Consider the following 18,594-nt stretch of genomic DNA (forward strand, 5'->3'; position numbering starts at 1 on the left):
ATTTTACAAAAGACTCAATTCTTTTATTAAAAAAAAAGTAAGGAAGTAGATAATAACCTCCACTCTGGGTACAGGCAAGCAAATTAGACAGATAAACACTCAACCCAAAAAAAATGACAGATAAGCTTCCCATCATTTGATCCATTTACTTCAATTAACATTCAACATTGAATGTTAATTGAATTGAATGATTTTAGTTTTTAGTAGCTAATAAGATTCTCACACGTCTTCCATTTAACACGTGTGTTCTGTATATGTCTCATGAAATAGTGTATATTATATATTATATACCTTCTTTTTCGCTAATCCAATTACAAATTGTATTTTCTTAATAGAACGTCAAATCATGTGTGTGTATATATTTGTCTTGAGTGATTCAATTGCAGTGTACTTGAGCATATCTTCTTCTCATTGTGGCGTTTTGTTCTAGAGAGTTAAAATGCAGAGGATCTTCGCAACAAGCTCACGGTGGGCTTCAGCAATCAGTAAACAAAGGCAGTTAGCTTCTTTCTCTACATCTCTGCTCTTCGATGACACCCAAATACAGGTATTATATATATGTATATGCCTGCAAACCCATTGATGTTTTTGGCATGTATGTGTTGGTTTATTTATATGATTTGTTACCTTGTTTTGTATTTCTCTTCGATATTTTCATTTATTTTATCATCAAAGGATGGCTGCTGATCATTTGGAATTTGGAAGTGGGCAAAGGAGATTTTGATCAATAATGATATTTTCAATTTTCTGAATTTTGGGTGAAAATGAATGTGATAACAAACCATGGAAGTAATGGAAATGAAGAGTCTTTACTTCGTAAAAACACTTTTTTTTAAGAATTCCCCTCACCTGCCTTCCTTCCTTGGGGCTATGTGTTTGAGTATTATTCATTACCCAAATCTCTTGGAAGAAAGTTACTGATCCCAGATGAATTATAAGCCGGCTTTAGCAATTCCTTGTGTTATTTAAAGAAGAGAACAGTGATTATTCCAAATATCATTGTTTTGCGAAGTGGGTTTCAGGGGAATGATACAACACAATTATTTTATCCTACTCTGCCTGTCATAATTGAATCAGTAAACAACAATATTATTATAAGATGTTTAAGAAATAAATAAGAAGGTTTAAATATGTTCTCATTTCCTATGAAACGTGTAATTTGACAGTTCACTTGACTTTCTCGAAGAATTAAAGCCTTCTATGTTATATGTTTTTGCCATGTCCTTTGGTTGCTAGTTATTTAAAAAATGCCTATAGAAGAATTCGAGTAGCTGTTCATGTTGAGTGAAAATTTTCAACCACTGTGTACTTTGTTTTTTGGTTATAAATTGATAATTCCAAATTGAAATAAAATTGGAACGAATTACCTATTGATTTTCTGGCTGAATCACGGACTATGTCTCTCTCTTTAAGACGGTTCGCGGCTCTGCCCCAAGTGTGCACACGCCGTCCCCATGATAAAACAGCCACTACGATACCTCTCTGCACCGAAAGGCTTCGCTCTTGTACATCCTCAGCAAAAAATCGGACGGCGGCGTGGTGGTCAAGTGTGTGAGTCCTCACCCATTTGCACAAAACTGGATACCCCTTGAGGCGCACCTCAATGGATGGCACTTGCATCTTATATACACTTATACTTTTTCAATTTTTTAACAAATCACTTTAACTTTTAACAAAAAGTTCCAACATAAATGTCTTTGTTTGGATTGTGTTCACAAGCATTAATCATCGAATTTTAAGATATACTCGTTTAATAAGAATATACATTGTCTTCAATTGTCAAAGACTTCTGTCGTGTTATTTCTTTATGACAGTTCTTACCTTATTATTACAGTTCAAAGAAAGTGTTTCTCAATTTGCACAAGAAAAGATTGCTCCTCATGCGTCAAAAATAGACCAAACAAATTCTTTCCCAAAGGTACATTAAAGCTATTCTACATCATAATTATAAAATTAATTGAATTCTGATCCTTTTTCTTCTTATTACAGGATGTCAACTTATGGAAACTCATGGGGGAATTTAATCTTCATGGAATTACTGCACCAGGTAAAGTTTTCACGATGATACAGAGAGTTCACCTTAGTGCAATGTACAATCAAATTGGAGTTTTGCTGGTGTTCATCTTCAGAAGTTTGGTTTATTTTGATTTAGGAAGAAAAGTTAGAAATTGTTTCCCTTCAGTGCCTTTGGCAGAAGAAAGATTTTGAATGATGATTTTAATGGAACTAAATTACATTTATTTAATGAGAAAGAAACAGGCACTTTCGTTTATGTTCACAATTTATTTAGTTCGATCCTGTATGTCAAGTTTCCTGCACTCCTAACTTAAATCTTTATATTCTTGTAGAGGAATATGGAGGACTTGGTCTTGGTTACTTGTATCACTGTATTGCTTTGGAAGAACTCAGTCGTGCTTCAGGGTCTGTTGCTCTTTCTTATGGAGCTCATTCTAATCTTTGTATTAATCAGCTGGTAAAAAACGACCATAATTGCATTTCAGATAGTAGTCTCACTTTCTGTCATAAGTTTTTTAGCTCTCCATATTTGTTTGTTTGTTTTGGTAGGTGAGGAATGGAAATCCTGCTCAGAAACAGAAGTATTTACCAAAGGTTCTACCTTCGTCTTTGATCCACATGGTGTTTTAGTGTTTTTTTTTAAACAGGATTAGCTCCACCTATTTCTTAACCTTGATTCTTTTTTTCCATGATCCTCGTTAAAGAGTTTATTAAGTATTCTACCCAAAAAATTAAATAATTGTACAAACACGGAAGTTCCAGTAACTATGAACATTTAAAGATAAATTCTGAATGAATCACAATTAGAGGTGTTCTGTCTCTCTTTGCAAACATTAAATTCCTAACCTTTCTTCCAAAGTCTTTCCCCTCCCTCCCTCCCTCCCTTTAATTTTTTTTTTGTAGCAAGTATTCATTCAATATTAAAACATCTAAACTTAGTCAACTTTGTTTCATATGCTATTTTGTTCTCTATTTAATCTAATTCTGACAAACAAAATTTAACAATTTCTTTAACAGCTTATCAGTGGGGAGCATGTAGGAGCTCTTGCAATGAGTGAACCCAATGGTAACTCACAAAATTACTTATAATTTATAGGAAAATAACAACAATTGACTTATAATTAGTCGGTCTGTCCTATTGCACTTATTGAACTTTTATGCACTTGGTTCTTAACATGGAAGACTGATTTATTAATGTTTCTGTCAGCTGGTTCTGATGTTGTTAGCATGAAGTGCAAGGCTGATCGTGTAGATGGCGGATATATTATAAATGGGAACAAGATGTGGTGTACCAATGGGCCAGTTGCTCAAACACTGGTATTTATGCTATATTTTCTTGCATTTAATAATGAAAAGCTATCACTACTGATTTTTAATTTTTTTTTTCTTTGTTCTTTATTGTTGTTCCTTCTTGTGCTGTTTTAACTATATGGTTTAAAGCACTGTGTTGTCACCGTTAGCTCTTCATTAGTTGAGAAAGCTATGTGATAGGCCACCACTGACTTTTGTGTATGCTAGAAGGAAGGGAAAGAGTGGACTGGCTGCCAAGTCAGCCGAGGGTAGTATAGGGAATTAGTTTTTAATTGTGGTTAAGTGATTTGTGTAGCCTACGGGCAAGTGCAGGGAATGCTTGGGTGTATGGGGCAGTAGGGAAATAAGAGAGAGGAAATGAGACTTGAGGGGTATCGATGTATTGAGTAAGACTTGTATTTGGAGAGACACAGGCTCTCAAATTCCTGTAGTTCAATGAAAAGCTACCCAGATTTCTATCTGGTTTATATCATTTGCTACTGTTATTGTTATTATTGACAGGTTGGGTCTATCAATTGGCATCAGAGCCCTTTCGTTCCTCCATGGCAAAGAAGCTGGAAGTAGTCGTCGAGGGGTTGGAAGGCAAGTTTTCAACACTTCAACAGGAAGTGCAATCGGAAATGAGTGCGATGAAACTAGATTTGGGCTCGCTGAAAGACGATGTAGCTCGCTTACCTGCAATTGAGCAGGCTTTGCAGCTAATAGTGGCACAATTGCATCAATCGGGGCCGAGAGACATTGGAGACTCGTCGGCGGTGAGCGCTGACCAGGCTCGCAGAGCTGTCGACGGCGATACGATGAGGGGTAGCCAACCCGCGGGCTCGCCAGAGGTTCGATTGATGCCGGTTCCGCCAACTTCGCAATTCCACCATACGACTGCCGATTCAGTGTTTGGCCGTGACTTCCGTCCTCCGAGGATGGAATTGCCATTATTTTCGGGGGAGAATCCAGAGGGCTGGGTTTACAGGGCTGAGAGGTACTTTTTACTATCCAGATTGACTGAAGCTCACCTGCTGGAAACAGCCATAATCGACTTAGAAGGAGATGCACTGACTTGGTTTCAATGGGAAAACCAAAGAAGGAGGATAACATCATGGGCGACTCTCAAAACCTTGCTTCTGGCGCGGTTCCGAGCTCAACCAGTTGGGTCTCTGTCCGAGGAGTTCCTTTCGGTCCGGCAGGAGTCCACAGTCAAGGACTATCGGCTAAGATGGGAGGCCTTGGCTTCTCGGGTACCCGATACTCCAGAACACCTTCTAGAGGGTAGCTTTGTAAAAGGGCTGAAGGATGAAATTAGAGGAGCCATCCATATTCTGAAACCCTTGGGCCTGGCCCAAGTCATGGATATGGCCCAGCGGATTGAAGAAGGCCACCAGCTACTGGGCAGCCCAAACCCGAACCATCGGCCTGCCACTCTCAAGCAACATCTCAGTCCCATTTTTCCAGCAAGGTCATCCATCTCTGCCTGGACACCCAGACCACCGCCACCGCCGCCGTCGTCGTACAGTGGAGCCTCATCGTCCTCGTCAACTCCGGCCCCAACTTCGACGGCCACCAACACGGTTCTGGCAGCAAGAAACACGCAGTTCCGAAGGATATCCGAGGCTGAGTACCAAGATCGCAAAGCTCGGGGTGTTTGTTTTAAGTGTGAGAAGAAATAGCATCGTGGACATGAATGTGAATTGAAGACCCTGCAAATGATTCTGGTTCTAGATGAGGAAGAAAGCAGCACACCGGTTGAATCTCCTCCCCAGACGCCTGAACCGATTGAAGACATGGTCACCGATGAAACTTTGGCCACACTGTCATTGAACTCCTTGGTGGGTATCACTTCAGTTAACACAATGAAATTGGCAGGCCAAATTGGGCAGCAGCGAGTTACGGTTCTTATTGACAGTGGTGCAACGCATAACTTCATTTCGACAGACACAGTGAAGGCAGCGAACATTCCCATTACAGCAACATCATGTTACGGGGTGTTATTGGGCACGGGTGGAAAGGTCCGCACGGATGGGGTTTGCAGCTCGGTGCAGTTGGATTTAGGGTCTATTCGGGTGGTCACCGATTTCATACCACTAGAACTAGGCGGGGCTGATGTGATTCTTGGCATTAAGTGGCTGGAAACTTTGGGCAATATGCAGGTAAACTGGCGCACTATGCTTATGAAGTTTGAGGTGGGCGGTTCATGGGTTTCACTACAAGGAGACCCCAGTCTGTGCAAATCGCAAATCTCTCTCAAGGCAATGATATACACGGTACAACAAGAGGGTGAGGGCTTCTGGGTTGAGTTGGGTGCAATCACAACAGAAGACGGATCGACGAACAGCCCAATTCCACCATCGGTAGGGAAGATTCTTGACAGTTTCAAGGCTGTATTCGATATGCCGCAAGGGCTGCCACCACCCCGCGCACGCGAGCATACCATCTCCCTACAAGCAGGGCAGGGCCCGATTAGTGTACGTCCATACCGATATGCTCAAGCACAGAAAGACGAAATTGAAAGGTTGATGACGGAGATGTTGCAGGCGGGTATTGTGAGGCCGAGTACCAGCCCATTTTCCAGCCCGGTCTTGCTAGTCAAGAAAAAGGACGGGAGTTGGCGATTTTGTGTGGATTATAGAGCCCTTAATCGAGCTACCGTGGCAGATAAGTTTCCAATACCGGTCATTGATGAGCTATTGGATGAGCTCCATGGTGCAAAATTGTTTTCCAAGTTGGACCTAAAGTCCGGTTATCACCAAATTCGGGTGGCTGCCAAAGATGTGGAGAAGACAGCTTTTAGGACGCATGAGGGCCACTACGAGTTTCTTGTCATGCCATTTGGCCTTACAAATGCCCCCGCCACCTTTCAAGCATTGATGAATGAGGTATTTCGAGACTTTTTGAGGAAGTTTTTTCTTGTGTTCTTCGATGATATTTTAGTATACAGTGCCACTTTGGAGGACCATGAACGTCACTTGAACATGGTTTTGGAGAGATTACAGCAGCATCGATTGTACGCTAATCGCAAGAAATGCTTATTCGCGCAACGATAGCTAGAATATTTGGGTCACATTGTTTCCGAAGACGGGGTTTCGGCAGACCCAAACAAGATTCGGGCCATGGCCGAGTGGCCTATTCCGAGGACCCTGCGAGAATTGAGGGGTTTTTTGGGTCTTACGGGGTATTACCGTAAGTTTGTGAGAGGGTACGGGCAGATTGCACGGCCACTAACCGACCAGCTAAGAAAAGATGCTTTTGGGTGGACAGACGAGGCTCAAACGGCTTTTACTCATCTGAAGCACGCAATGTGTTCTGTGCCCGTTTTAGCGCTGCCTAACTTCTCTATTCCATTCATATTGGAGGCGGATGCTTCAGGCAGCGGCTTGGGAGCGGTACTTATGCAAAATCAGAGACCTATAGCCTTCTACAGTCAAGTTTTATCTACTAGAGCCCGTACTAAATCGGTCTATGAGCGAGAATTGATGGCAATTGTGCTCGCTGTCCAGAAATGGCGTCCTTATTTATTGGGGCGCAAATTTATGGTTCGAACGGACCAGCGAAGTCTAAAATACTTGCTGGAACAAAGATTAGTTGCTTCCGAACATCAAAAGTGGCTAACGAAACTCTTGGGATATGACTTTGAGATCGTTTACAAACCAGGTTTGGAAAATAAGGCCGCTGATGCTCTGTCCCGAATTCATCAAGAGGTGTCATTGGCTGTCATAACGGTACCAACATTGATTTCCATGCCCGATTTACAGGCTCATGTGCAGACCGATCCGGGTTTAGCTCCAATAATACAGGCTATCCGCCACGGGCAGGACATAGGCGGCTACTCAATGGTGCAAGGGTGTTTGAAATTCAAGGGACGCTTGGTCATTCCCTCATCCTCGCCCTTTATTCCCATTCTCTTACAGGAATACCACGACAGCTGCATAGGAGGGCACTCAGGGGTCTTCAAGACCTTTCAGCGACTTGCAAGGGACTTATATTGGCCGGGTATGCGAAAAGATGTGCAGAAATATGTCGCGGAATGCGCTATCTGCCAGCAAAGTAAATATCTCGCCCAATCTCCAGCGGGTTTAATACAGCCACTGCCTATACCGGAGCAGGTTTGGGAGGACATTTCTATGGATTTTATCGAGGGGTTACCGCTGTCCAATGGCTTCGATACAATATTTGTTGTGGTTGACAGATTGACCAAATACAGCCACTTTATACCACTACGTCACCCGTTCACAGCCACCACAATTGCATCTGTATTTGTGCGGGAAGTGGTACGTTTACATGGGATACCGAGGTCCATAGTCTCGGATAGAGACAAAAATTTTCTCAGCCTGTTTTGGAAGGAGTTATTTCGCCTCCAAGGGACTCAACTCAAGCATAGTACATCTTACCACCCGCAGACCGATGGCCAAACGGAAGTGGTCAATAGATGCCTAGAAACTTATCTGCGATGTTTTGTTGGCACTAAACCCAAACAGTGGGTAACGTGGCTTCCATGGGCAGAATTCTGGTACAACACATCGTACCATTCATCCGCAGGAATGACCCCTTTCCTAGCTCTATATCATCGAGAACCGCCCCCGGTGGTGAGATTTGAACACGGAAGCACTAAGGTTTCAGCGGAGGAGGAAAGATTGAAGAGTCGGGATGAAGTATTAGAGTTACTCAAACTGAACCTTCACAGAGCCCAACAAAAAATGAAATCCCAAGCTGACCGAAAAAGAAGAGAGATTCAGTATGAGGTTGGGGACTTGGTTTATGTGAAATTACGGCCATATAGGCAGCGATCGGTGGCTAAACGTCGCAATGAGAAGTTGGCACCTCGTTACTTTGGTCCTTTTCCAGTATTGGCACGAATTGGCCAGGCTGCGTACCGTCTTCAGCTGCCTCCCGACTCCGCCATACACCCAGTTTTTCATGTCTCACTCCTTCGACCTTCGTTGGGACCACGGCAGTAGGCATCCAACTTACCGCCAGAGGTGGCAGCGGATTGGGAATGGACCGTAACACCTGAGGCAGTCATGGATGTGCGCCCAGGCACACATAAGACACCCCCACAGGCCTTGATCAAATGGACCAACCTGCCGGCATTTGAAGCAACGTGGGAAGATTTTCCAGCCATACAACATCAATTTCCAGATTTTAACCTTGAGGACAAGGTTAGTCTTTGGGCAGGGGGTATTGATAGGCCACCACTGACTTTTGTGTATGCTAGAAGGAAGGGAAAGAGTGGACTGGCTGCCAAGTCAGCCGAGGGTAGTGTAGGGAATTAGTTTTTAATTGTGGTTAAGTGATTTGTGTAGCCTACGGGCAAGTGCAGGGAATGCTTGGGTGTATGGGGCAGTAGGGAAATAAGAGAGAGGAAATGAGACTTGAGGGGTATCGATGTATTGAGTAAGACTTGTATTTGGAGAGACACAGGCTCTCAAATTCCTGTAGTTCAATGAAAAGCTACCCAGATTTCTATCTGGTTTATATCATTTGCTACTGTTATTGTTATTATTGACAGGTTGGGTCTATCACTATGATGTTTGTCCAAGGCCATCAATTATCAAAGGGAAGTCTATATAGGATATGGCACACTTCATTTTCATAATTGTATGCATTTCTCCCTCTAATAATGACTATGAACTAGGCTCTGCACAGTCTTGTATGTATTTAGGTGTCTTAAATATGCAAAATTCAATAATCATGTATTATACTACTGATATTTAGAGTTGAATCAGGTTGTTTATGCAAAAACAAACGTAACGGAAGGATCAAAAGGAATAACTGCATTCATTATTGAGAAGGGAATGCCCGGGTAATCTATTTAAAGTTGTTCTTGACTCCGATGAAATAAGAAGTTTGTAAACTATGAAATTGTATAAATTCAGGCTTAGCATGTACTGGAGGATTATGTTTGTGAGTTGTTCAAACTGTTAAAAGAACCGAACCTGATGATCCAATTTGTAACAAATATCATTGCTGCATATAAGAGACTCATGGAATTACTTAATAGTAGCACTGTCCAATTGGATACCGGTTTAATAGACAAACTTTTAGGTGGCTCGTAATCATTTTGGAGCTACAAACCCTTCAATCTTTTTAATAGAACCAATCTCATTTGCAGAACAAGTGTTTGATGTGACTATGCATGTCTCCCAATGCTTACTAAAGAAAGAAAAAGAAGAAAACAGAAAGACTTTGCTAGGGAAAATGAGAGAATTATTTTAGAAGTGCAATGAAACATTGTTCAAATTCCTCATTTTTTTATAAATGCTCTGTTGGTTCTGCAGATTCAGTACTGCCCAGAAATTAGACAAACTTGGCATGCGAGGAAGTGATACGTATGTCTGCAGTAGAATGATCTAATGTTAAAGTTATCCTCTCTTTTATCTTTATTCTTCTAAAAACACAAATGGTCTTGAGCAGATGCGAGCTTGTCTTTGAGAATTGCTTTGTGCCAGAAGAAAATGTTCTTGGGCAAGAAGGAAAAGGTTTGGAATTTATTTAATCTCAATAGTGTTTTCTGTTGCATGAGATTATTTTTGGATATCTGAGATATAAAAATTAAGAAAATGGTGCTTTGTTTGTTTTCATAAGAACTTGAATGATAGCTCATGTATGTTGACCTAACTTAATTATCTGAGGCTCCCCTCTGCATTGGTATTCAGAAGTGTTTAAAAATGTCATTATTGTCATATATCAGACAATAATGACACTTATTGTTCCTTTTATAATAATACTCTTATATATTGTGAACATGAGACTACTTATTTTCCATAGCTTTACTTCAGTAAAATTGAACGAATTTTTTTCCTCTTGATGAAATGATTGAGATTCTGTATGTTAGAGTTTTAATGCTATTGAAAAAGGTTGTTTCTTTTCTTGTTTTAATTCAACTATGTGGTTCATTACTCACCTATTCATGAGGCTGTTATTCATCTCTCTTTCCAGGAGTCTACGTCATGATGTCAGGTTTGGATTTGGAGAGGCTTGTTTTAGCAGCCGGACCCCTTGGCATCATGCAGGCATGTCTTGATGTTGTCCTACCTTATGTCCGACAAAGAGAGCAATTTGGCCGCCCCATTGGGGAATTTCAGTTTATACAGGTTCATGATTTCAGTTTATACAGTTTTTACAACTTCATGGCCGCCTTATGTTTACAACGTGAATTTTGCCACTCATACAGTTGCTTGTCCTTGTAGGGAAAAATGGCTGACATGTATACTTCTTTACAATCTTCAAGGTAAATTGGTTTTGATCTTGTGTGCTATTATTTTTCTGCTTCTATCCAGTCTTCACATTACAGAATATTTCTTTTGTGCATGTATCTGTACATGTGCATTTGTGTTTGATTTCAGGTCCTATGTGTATTCTGTTGCAAGAGACTGTGACAATGGAAACGTTAACCCTAAGGTTCTTTTACGGAAGGAGGGGGACCAGTCCCATTCCTAAACCTTTTCCCCAGTTTTTATCTTATTATGAACTTTTATTTTTTAAAATCAAATAATAATTGTGATCAAACTTATTCAGGATTGTGCTGGAGTAATATTATGTGCAGCTGAAAGAGCCACACAAGTTGCTTTGCAGGTAAAGAAACACTACACTACAATTTTTTGTCTTGTTGACTTTAGCAGTTTCTTTCAAAATCCTATGTTAACTAAAGTCTATTCAATCCAATTAAATTAATTTCGGTTGACTACAAACATCATGCCCCATTCTCCCATTTTGAATTTAAATTCTATGACTTCTCTCTCATTTTTTGTCCAAAAGATCTTAACTAGTAGTGACCATTCCAAACAAGTATACCTTGTTCATCTTGGATTTCTAACAAAAACAGAAGCAGATTCGTTCCATAATCCATAGACTCTTAAGATACTGTCATTACATTTATTATTACGTGCCTGTCTATCAACTCTCTTCTTCACAAGCCTATAAATCAACTGCAGGCTATACAGTGTCTTGGTGGCAACGGTTATGTAAATGAGTACGTAACTGGTCGGCTACTTCGTGACGCCAAACTGTATGAAATTGGGGCAGGGACTAGTGAAATTAGAAGGATGATAATTGGTCGTGAGCTCTTCAAGGAGCAGTGAGAGCCAACCTGAATCTATTGAATGAATGGTTGGATATGGAGGTATTGCAGGGTTCACTGTAGTTAACTTCTTGGCTAACTATCTGGAGCAGTCAACTATTCACCTTTGCTTTTCTGATATACAACAGCAAGAAATGATTAATATGTATTTCCTTATAATGGATTAGCAATGGGTCCATTAAAGGAGAACCTTCTCGTCAAAGAAAAGAAATTGTTGGATTTCGGCTAACCTCAATAAAGAAACTGAAGTTGTTATTGTTGTGAGAATTTTATATAAGAAAAATTGTTCAAAAATAGTTTCGTTTTAGAACTGGTGAAATTGTCAATATGGTTATGGTTTAGAGTGAAATACTTCGAGCCTTAACAAGTTCCATAGTGGATACCTGTCATTAATGTTTTCATTCATTTTGCCTATGCCTAAATGATAAAAATTATTGAGATGAACTTTGAGTGGCTCTAATCAACATAATTTGTAACATAAAACATGAAACCACTATCATAGTATATTGCTTTCTTGACATTTAGAAGATGCATATCAGAATTTAATATCAATACTGTATTTAATAGAAATCTACGCGAAGTCTTGAAACACTAAAAGAATGGGCCCGAGACATGTGCCTAACTCCACATAAAATTGGATTCCACAAGACTATGGCATAATGAAGAAGTCCTATGTCATAGAAACAGTCCTATTATTAAGTTACCAAGTCCATGGGAGTGAATGTTTTGCTGCACTACTACGTTGGAAGCTTTGATTATTACAAATCCAACACTTCATACTCACGACCAGTCATAGTACACTACATAATGTTGATGATGAAAGAAGACCAATCTCTAAAAGGTCCACAAACGAGTTCTAACCTTTTATGACGAACAAAATCCAACAACTACTAAACTTAGGACTTAAAAGTAGACGATACATAAGCAGGTTCTGGTGCAAACTTGATACTTAAGAAGACATAGAAAACATAATAATAAAGACACTTAAACCCTGATAACAGTTGGAGAAGAATCTGGCTGGCCCACTGATGACGATTTCGAAACTGGAGCTTGCTCCAAACAGCTTTGGTCATCACTAGTCACCCCAAAGGTCATCTTCTCCACTTCTTCTTGGGTATATATGTGGATCTTTGAAACGACATTGCAAAACTCACTGTAACCAGAATAAACAGTCCACCATTACAAATAACAGAACAAAGCAATCCAAGTCCAACTTACACCACAAATACTGTCTCACAGAATATTATTGGCGGTAATGAATATGGAAATAAAGGGTAATAATAGGGGTTACACAAATGTCTAATGGCTTCCATGCTAGCTAATGCTGTTAAATATGTGAACTTGACAGTCTACCATTATTTGACTAGGCTGACAATGCATTGAAGAAATAACGTCCAATCAGTGTAGTAGTGTATGATTAACAGAAGTAAATTTCAAACAACAAAAATTTCAAAGAAAGATAATTCAGTAACATAGACTTACTGCCACGGGTCATCTCCAACAACCATTACATCATTCTCACTGTCAGTATACAAGATCCGCCAACCTTTATCAGGGTCTTTTAGAAGGCCTTCCATGTTAAACAACCACTCTAGTTCACTCAGCAGGTCACCATAGCCATTCAGTTTTGAGAGGTCAATGGCTCTCCCCACTAAACTGCCTTGCTTGTGAACCTTCGCTCAATATGTTTAACATCAGTTGGCAAAGCATTCAGAAAAGGAAAATTAAATCCAACTAGGCCATTACTATAGCTTACCTTGGTGCAACTTCTCTTATTGGAACTTTGAGAGTTCGGTGTGGTAGTTTCTCCTGTCAAGGAAAAACCAAAAAGCTTGCAGCTAGTCTCTGTCCCACCAAAACTGTCATCTTTTGGATTTCTTAGATTTGTTTCTAAAGTGGGAAGAGCAGAATTGCTTTCTTGTGGCTTAAGCTCGATTGGTGTATTTGGCCTCCCAACTTCATTCCTTATGATCCCAGTCTGAATAGTGTATGGGTTCATGTTGACATTCTCTCTAGGAAAAGTGGTAGCATTTGAGCGGAAGCTAGGATTAGACCCAGCTCTGTGAATGTCACCAAAAGGAAAGAACGTGGTTTGTAAAGGTTCTGATGCCACGGAGTAAAAATTGGGCTTGGCTGCTTGATAGGAGTTGAAAGATGTGCAGCTGAGAGTGGATTTTCCCCATGCTCCAAGGTTGAAGTTGGATTTTCCTGTTAGAGACCTTAATTGGCATATTTCTTGACCTTGCAAGACCTTTGGAAATCTACTAGATTCCGCAAAGCCTGTGTAAGTGGTGGGTTGAGTTCTCATGAACTCATTCATAGTTGCGTTCTTTGTTATGTTTGATGCTAGACTTTGATGTGCTGAAGATTGCATCTCAAAATCTAGCGGGTGGTTTACAGTATCACAACCATAGATGGGTGATATGAAACCTATATTTTCTTGACCTTGCAAGACCTTAGAGGATCTAACTGACTCCTCAAAGTCCAAAAACCCACCCCCTCCTACTGCAATAAGAATAAAACAAACGAGGATGCATAAATTAGAGATGTGAAGAATAAATGAAGCTTAATATATCGATTCGCAGGACTTGTACCAGTTAAGGGATTGCTGGGTGGGGTTGACTGCAGACTTGTCCGCATTTTCTTCAGTCTTGGGGAAGACTGAATGCTCAAGGGTGGGAGAGAAACAGAAGGATCAATCTCCCATGGAGAAACTCGTTCTCGATGACTATTCCCAATATCTTCATCCCACCTGACCTGTCAAACATTATCAATATGGTGTGACTATTTAAATGTTTACAACATAGTAGCCCCCCAAAAAATTACCAAAGATTGTTAGCTTTTCTTCACATTAGACATGCATATGCAGCACATGCATAAGCAGTATATAGTGATGCACACGGGACGGGGAATTGGCGGAGAGTGCCCTCCCGTCCCCGTCCCCGTCCCCGTCCCCGTCCCCGTCCCCATCCCCATTTATAATTTTACTTCCTGTCCCAACCCCATTCCCGCTTATTCCCCGTCGGGGACGGGTGGGGAATTCCTTATTGGGGCGGGGATCCATTTACTTAAAAAATCAATTTTAGATTAAAATTTTAAAATAAAAATAGTAAATTATATGTAAATTAAAATATTACACAATATTTATGATTTAAAATACTAAACATGATCACAAATAAAATTTAAAATATTAAAAAAGTTACTAATATAGTACAATAACGCAAAGAAATATATAATACGAATAAAATATTACAAAAATATATAATAATTTAATCGAGGCGGGATGGTACATTTAACATTTAGGAATTGAAAATTATCCCCGTCCCCGTTCCCCATTTAGACAAGGATTTCCGCCCCTAATGGGGCGGGGCGGGGACGGGGATAATTTATAAGATCCACTTGGTCTATATGTGTTTTCCAGTCTCAAAAAAAAAAATCATTGATTCTGCTTAATGATGTAAACATACAAGATTTCTGCCTTGTATAAGTATAAATAAATGAATAAAAGCAGTAATAAGTTCGCCAAATGAAAACAGCAGACAGACAATTCTTTCCAATCCATATCTTATGTTTTAAGACAATCATGATTCTGGATTATGTTTGGATAAATGAGACTAGAATGGTTTATCATGAAAAGGGGCAGCAGAGCAAGATCAATGTTCTATTTGAATAGAAAACAACTAAAAGAGGCAAAAAGGAGGTAGAGATGATAATTTTCAATCATATATTATACCAAGAAGAATGGAAAAGACTAACAGCATAAAGTTCAGAACATGTAAAGCGAATAGTCTGCAGATAATTAAAAGCTATACCATCAAGCATCTCCATTTTGAATTTGCCCATCTATAGGGATCCAAGTCACAAATTCCAGTCACTACACCACTACACCTTCAAGAACGAAAAACCCATGTTGTATCAGAATGTATAATCTACTTAAACCAGACCAGCTCATCTTTACTAAACAATTAACTAGTACAAGACCTTCTTTCTGGTGAATCTTCCATGTCAAATCTTGTTTTGAATCTTGTTCCAATTGCCACTGGATTTTTGATACTCTTTGCATACTTTTGGTAGGGAATGACAAACTCTGCATGAGTTGCCCTGCATATGAGCATTCAGGAGCAGATTACAATGATTATATTTCACAAGATCATGGCCACATGTGAATGTACATATTCCCAAGAAAGCTTAAGATTTGATAATTTTGCAATATAAAATGGATGCCTTACTACACAGAAAATTCATCTTCCTTTTACAAACGCCTCAAGGTGTAAGAAATAAACACTCATCTTGATGAGTACAAGAGCAGAGGCTCCAAACCATCTAATAAGAGCTTCTTGTGAAAATAAAACATGTATTATATATACAAGAGGACGATAACCACTAGTCATACCTTGGACTGTAGAAAACATGAAACATGCTCTTGGTAGATACTGCATTAGCCACTAGCGAAAGAACATTAGGATAAGAATTCTGGTTGCGAACAATTGAATCAGGAAGGCCATTTCTCGGTCGAACAGATCTCCTAATTCCCAGTCTTAGCTCTCCATTCTCACCCCTACACAAACCATAATAAATGAGAAGGAAACCCAAAGACTGATGGAGAAAAATAAACAATATCTGAATACCACCTTTCTTTTTATCTTACTTTTTTCCCATAAAAATTAATAGCACAGCAAAAATATGTTTGTTTCTAATCATACATGAGTCATGACAAGACCTTTTGTTGCATTTGAGATATAAGTGTTTTTTCTCTTACATATATACAGAAAAAAAAAAACAAGGGAAAGAAAACAAGTACTACAAGGCACAACAACACTTTTAATACATGGAAGAAAAAACACCAATATTCCTACTTGACAAGAACATGTTTACAGAAATGCTAAGTATTAAGTTTTTTCAAAAATGCCTTCTTTTTTGGTTGATCTTACAATATAAAGAATGGGACCAAGTCTGCAACTCAAACAATAATGGTACCAGTGTTCTGTAGCAATGGTACAAAGAGCTATAAAGCATGTATTACCTCAGAAAGAGCACTGCATCCCCTGAAACTAGATTCTTTTGGTTTACAAAAATACTCCATCCTGTAGTCAGCAGATGTCTCCTTGGCTGACCTGACAAGTAAATGTATGCTGAGATTTCAACATTCTTTCATCAATCAAACCATACAACAGAATTGTATAGAACCTACCTCTATAAATATGTCGAAATCTCCACTCTACCCCGTGCAGGTCCTTCGCAACAAGTTCTTGGGAGGGCCTCCTCTGCTTGTAATCCTTTGAAAAAGAAAAGATATAGTTGATTTATGCCATAGTTAAACTAGAACCAATAAACTAATTTTTTCTGTAGCAAACAGCAAAATAAAACACACCAGTGGAGGAAAACAGTCCTCTGCAGCTCTCCGAGGAACAGAGAACCCTCCATGCGTACTGGTATCAGAAGCTGTAAGAGTTTTGCAGAACATATGAGGGGTTGATTTTGTAGGTGACCCTCCAATGCCCTCATCCCCTACCAACTCTTCAAGCTCTTTCCCTTCTTGTTTCACTCCTACCAACTGAATAATATCCAAAACAAAACATTCATACCATCGTCATTAATCATCTCCACTACTAAAGAAAGATGATAAAATTTGACTAAAATTTTAGAATAAAGTAATATTCTAACACCAAATTCAAAGTCCAAAACAGTAAGAACCAAAGGAGGACAAACAGAATATAATACCACAGCATTCCCCCTATCTACCCCAACAGAGAGAAAAGAAAACTTTTCCATTGCATTTATCAGGGTTTTCAGTCTAGTTCAAAACAAAGAATCTAATCAGCTTCGAAGGAATTCAGAATCATACCTCCGCTTGAGGAAGCAAAGTAACATGGGTATACACCTCATCATTCTCCTTGTTAGCCTGTTTCATTAATTCAAGAACTATCAAAATCTTCTTAATCACCAAATAAAACGACAAACTTCGACCAAGAGTTTGACAATTAAGGGAACTTCACATAAGATTAATGAAGAAACAAAACATTCTATTCTGGGAAGAAGAAGAAGAAGAAGAAGAAAAACTAGTACTCACAAGTAGTTGAACATTGATAACCTTGCAGAAGATCTGTGGTTGGAGGTCAAAAGTGGGCAAGTCCAAAGGTGAAAAAGGAGCAACCTGTTCTAAGTGGCCTTGTGGGAAATACACAACCACATTCCCTTTCTTGGGCAGTGAGGTGAGAGGTCCAGCACAGGCGTGCCATAGCTCCAAGTAGATTGAAGAAGTCACAGGAGCTGAAGAAGAATTGGAAGAGCATGAAGAAGTCGAAGATGACAAACAACAAACACAACTACTACCCTTTTCACAATCCCCATTACAGAATGCATTTTTCTCCACCTCAGCCACTACATGGTTCAGATCAATTTCCATGAACAACACGTTATGAAAACAACAATAACAACAACCACCCTCCCAACCAAAACAGTAGTAACTAAGGGGGAGGAAAAAAACAAATGGGGTTTTAGAATAATCAAGTGTGGAACAAGAATACCCAAAAGGGATAAACCATAGATAACATGAAATGAGGAGGAATCATGGTGTGAAAAACCATATTTTAGGAGTACCCATGAAGCTAAATGAGAAGAAGAGGTAGTTGTTGTGAACAAATGAGAAGATAGAAAAACAACAAAAAAAACATGTTTGGAAAAAGTGAGTGAGATGCCTCTAAGCCAAGAAGAAACTAAAAAAGATAAATAAAGAAAGGAACTTTGATTGAAAAAAGAAGAGAGGGTATCAAATAATAACAAGAAATTCAAAGTATGATTCCTCCCCCATTTGCAGGTACTGAATAGAGGGAGCAGAAACAACAGACACAGACAATTGCATAGGAAGCACAGGAAAACAAAAGCCAAAATATATAAATAAATAAAAATAAAGGCAATGCCTTTCGGACTTAGACAGTTAGTGAGAGAAAATAAAAGAGAGAGAAAGAGATAGAGAGACTGTGTTGGGTGGGGGGGACAGGCTAAGACAGTACATAACCCACACTTCCCCACCCTTTTTCTTCTCTTTCTTTGCTTTGCCATTGCTTTATCTTTCTTTCTTTTCATTTTAAATTTACTAAAATTTATTTTTTCAATTTACTGTTCTGGGTTGAGGTGAGGTGAAGTGAGGCCCTCCACCAAGACAAAAGAGGAGTTTTATATTTCATTGAATGCAGATA

General features: G+C 39.5%; 2 protein-coding genes across 4 annotated transcripts; one reads left to right on the top strand and one right to left on the bottom strand.

Annotated features, from left to right (window-relative positions):
• Nucleotides 1-202: 202 nt before the first annotated feature.
• LOC133788527 (isovaleryl-CoA dehydrogenase, mitochondrial) lies at nt 203-11,662 on the top strand. Of its 2 annotated transcripts, XM_062226046.1 has the most exons (16): nt 387-547; nt 1,414-1,551; nt 1,835-1,918; nt 1,990-2,047; nt 2,349-2,473; nt 2,566-2,610; nt 3,034-3,082; nt 3,224-3,333; nt 9,042-9,118; nt 9,594-9,644; nt 9,730-9,794; nt 10,255-10,409; nt 10,506-10,546; nt 10,662-10,716; nt 10,834-10,890; nt 11,250-11,662. In XM_062226046.1, the coding sequence occupies exons 4-16, from the start codon at nt 2,011-2,013 to the stop codon at nt 11,394-11,396; spliced, it is 1,014 nt and encodes a 337-aa protein (XP_062082030.1). In that variant the 5' UTR covers nt 387-547; nt 1,414-1,551; nt 1,835-1,918; nt 1,990-2,010; the 3' UTR covers nt 11,397-11,662. The 2 variants fall into 2 exon arrangements, with proteins under 2 accessions (XP_062082029.1, XP_062082030.1); XM_062226045.1 differs by lacking the exon at nt 1,414-1,551 and having other exon boundaries at nt 203-547.
• Nucleotides 11,663-12,070: 408 nt separating this feature from the next.
• LOC133788526 (auxin response factor 4) lies at nt 12,071-18,342 on the bottom strand. Of its 2 annotated transcripts, none has more exons than XM_062226044.1 (12): nt 17,466-18,342; nt 17,241-17,297; nt 16,767-16,949; nt 16,587-16,671; nt 16,419-16,509; nt 15,789-15,953; nt 15,377-15,496; nt 15,208-15,283; nt 13,990-14,152; nt 13,152-13,897; nt 12,878-13,068; nt 12,071-12,548 (listed from the first exon to the last, which is right to left on the bottom strand). In XM_062226044.1, the coding sequence occupies exons 1-12, from the start codon at nt 17,799-17,801 to the stop codon at nt 12,380-12,382; spliced, it is 2,382 nt and encodes a 793-aa protein (XP_062082028.1). In that variant the 5' UTR covers nt 17,802-18,342; the 3' UTR covers nt 12,071-12,379. The 2 variants fall into 2 exon arrangements, with proteins under 2 accessions (XP_062082028.1, XP_062082027.1); XM_062226043.1 differs by having other exon boundaries at nt 13,152-13,900; nt 17,466-18,341.
• Between the last annotated feature and the right edge of the window lie 252 nt (nt 18,343-18,594).

Source organism: Humulus lupulus, chromosome 7 (assembly GCF_963169125.1).
Source record: "Humulus lupulus chromosome 7, drHumLupu1.1, whole genome shotgun sequence".
Taxonomy (NCBI): domain Eukaryota; kingdom Viridiplantae; phylum Streptophyta; class Magnoliopsida; order Rosales; family Cannabaceae; genus Humulus; species Humulus lupulus.

Coding starts and splice junctions, on each gene's coding strand:
- LOC133788527 (XM_062226045.1), top strand. CDS start 440: ATGCAGAGGATCTTCGCAACAAGCTCACGGTGGGCTTCAGCAATCAGT. Junction 2,474..2,565: donor ATCTTTGTATTAATCAGCTG/GTAAAAAACGAC, acceptor TTGTTTTGGTAG/GTGAGGAATGGAAATCCTGC. Junction 10,547..10,661: donor ACTTCTTTACAATCTTCAAG/GTAAATTGGTTT, acceptor GTTTGATTTCAG/GTCCTATGTGTATTCTGTTG.
- LOC133788526 (XM_062226043.1), bottom strand. CDS start 17,801: ATGGAAATTGATCTGAACCATGTAGTGGCTGAGGTGGAGAAAAATGCA. Junction 16,672..16,766: donor AGGACTGTTTTCCTCCACTG/GTGTGTTTTATT, acceptor TCTTTTTCAAAG/GATTACAAGCAGAGGAGGCC. Junction 13,901..13,989: donor ACCCAGCAATCCCTTAACTG/GTACAAGTCCTG, acceptor TTCTTATTGCAG/TAGGAGGGGGTGGGTTTTTG.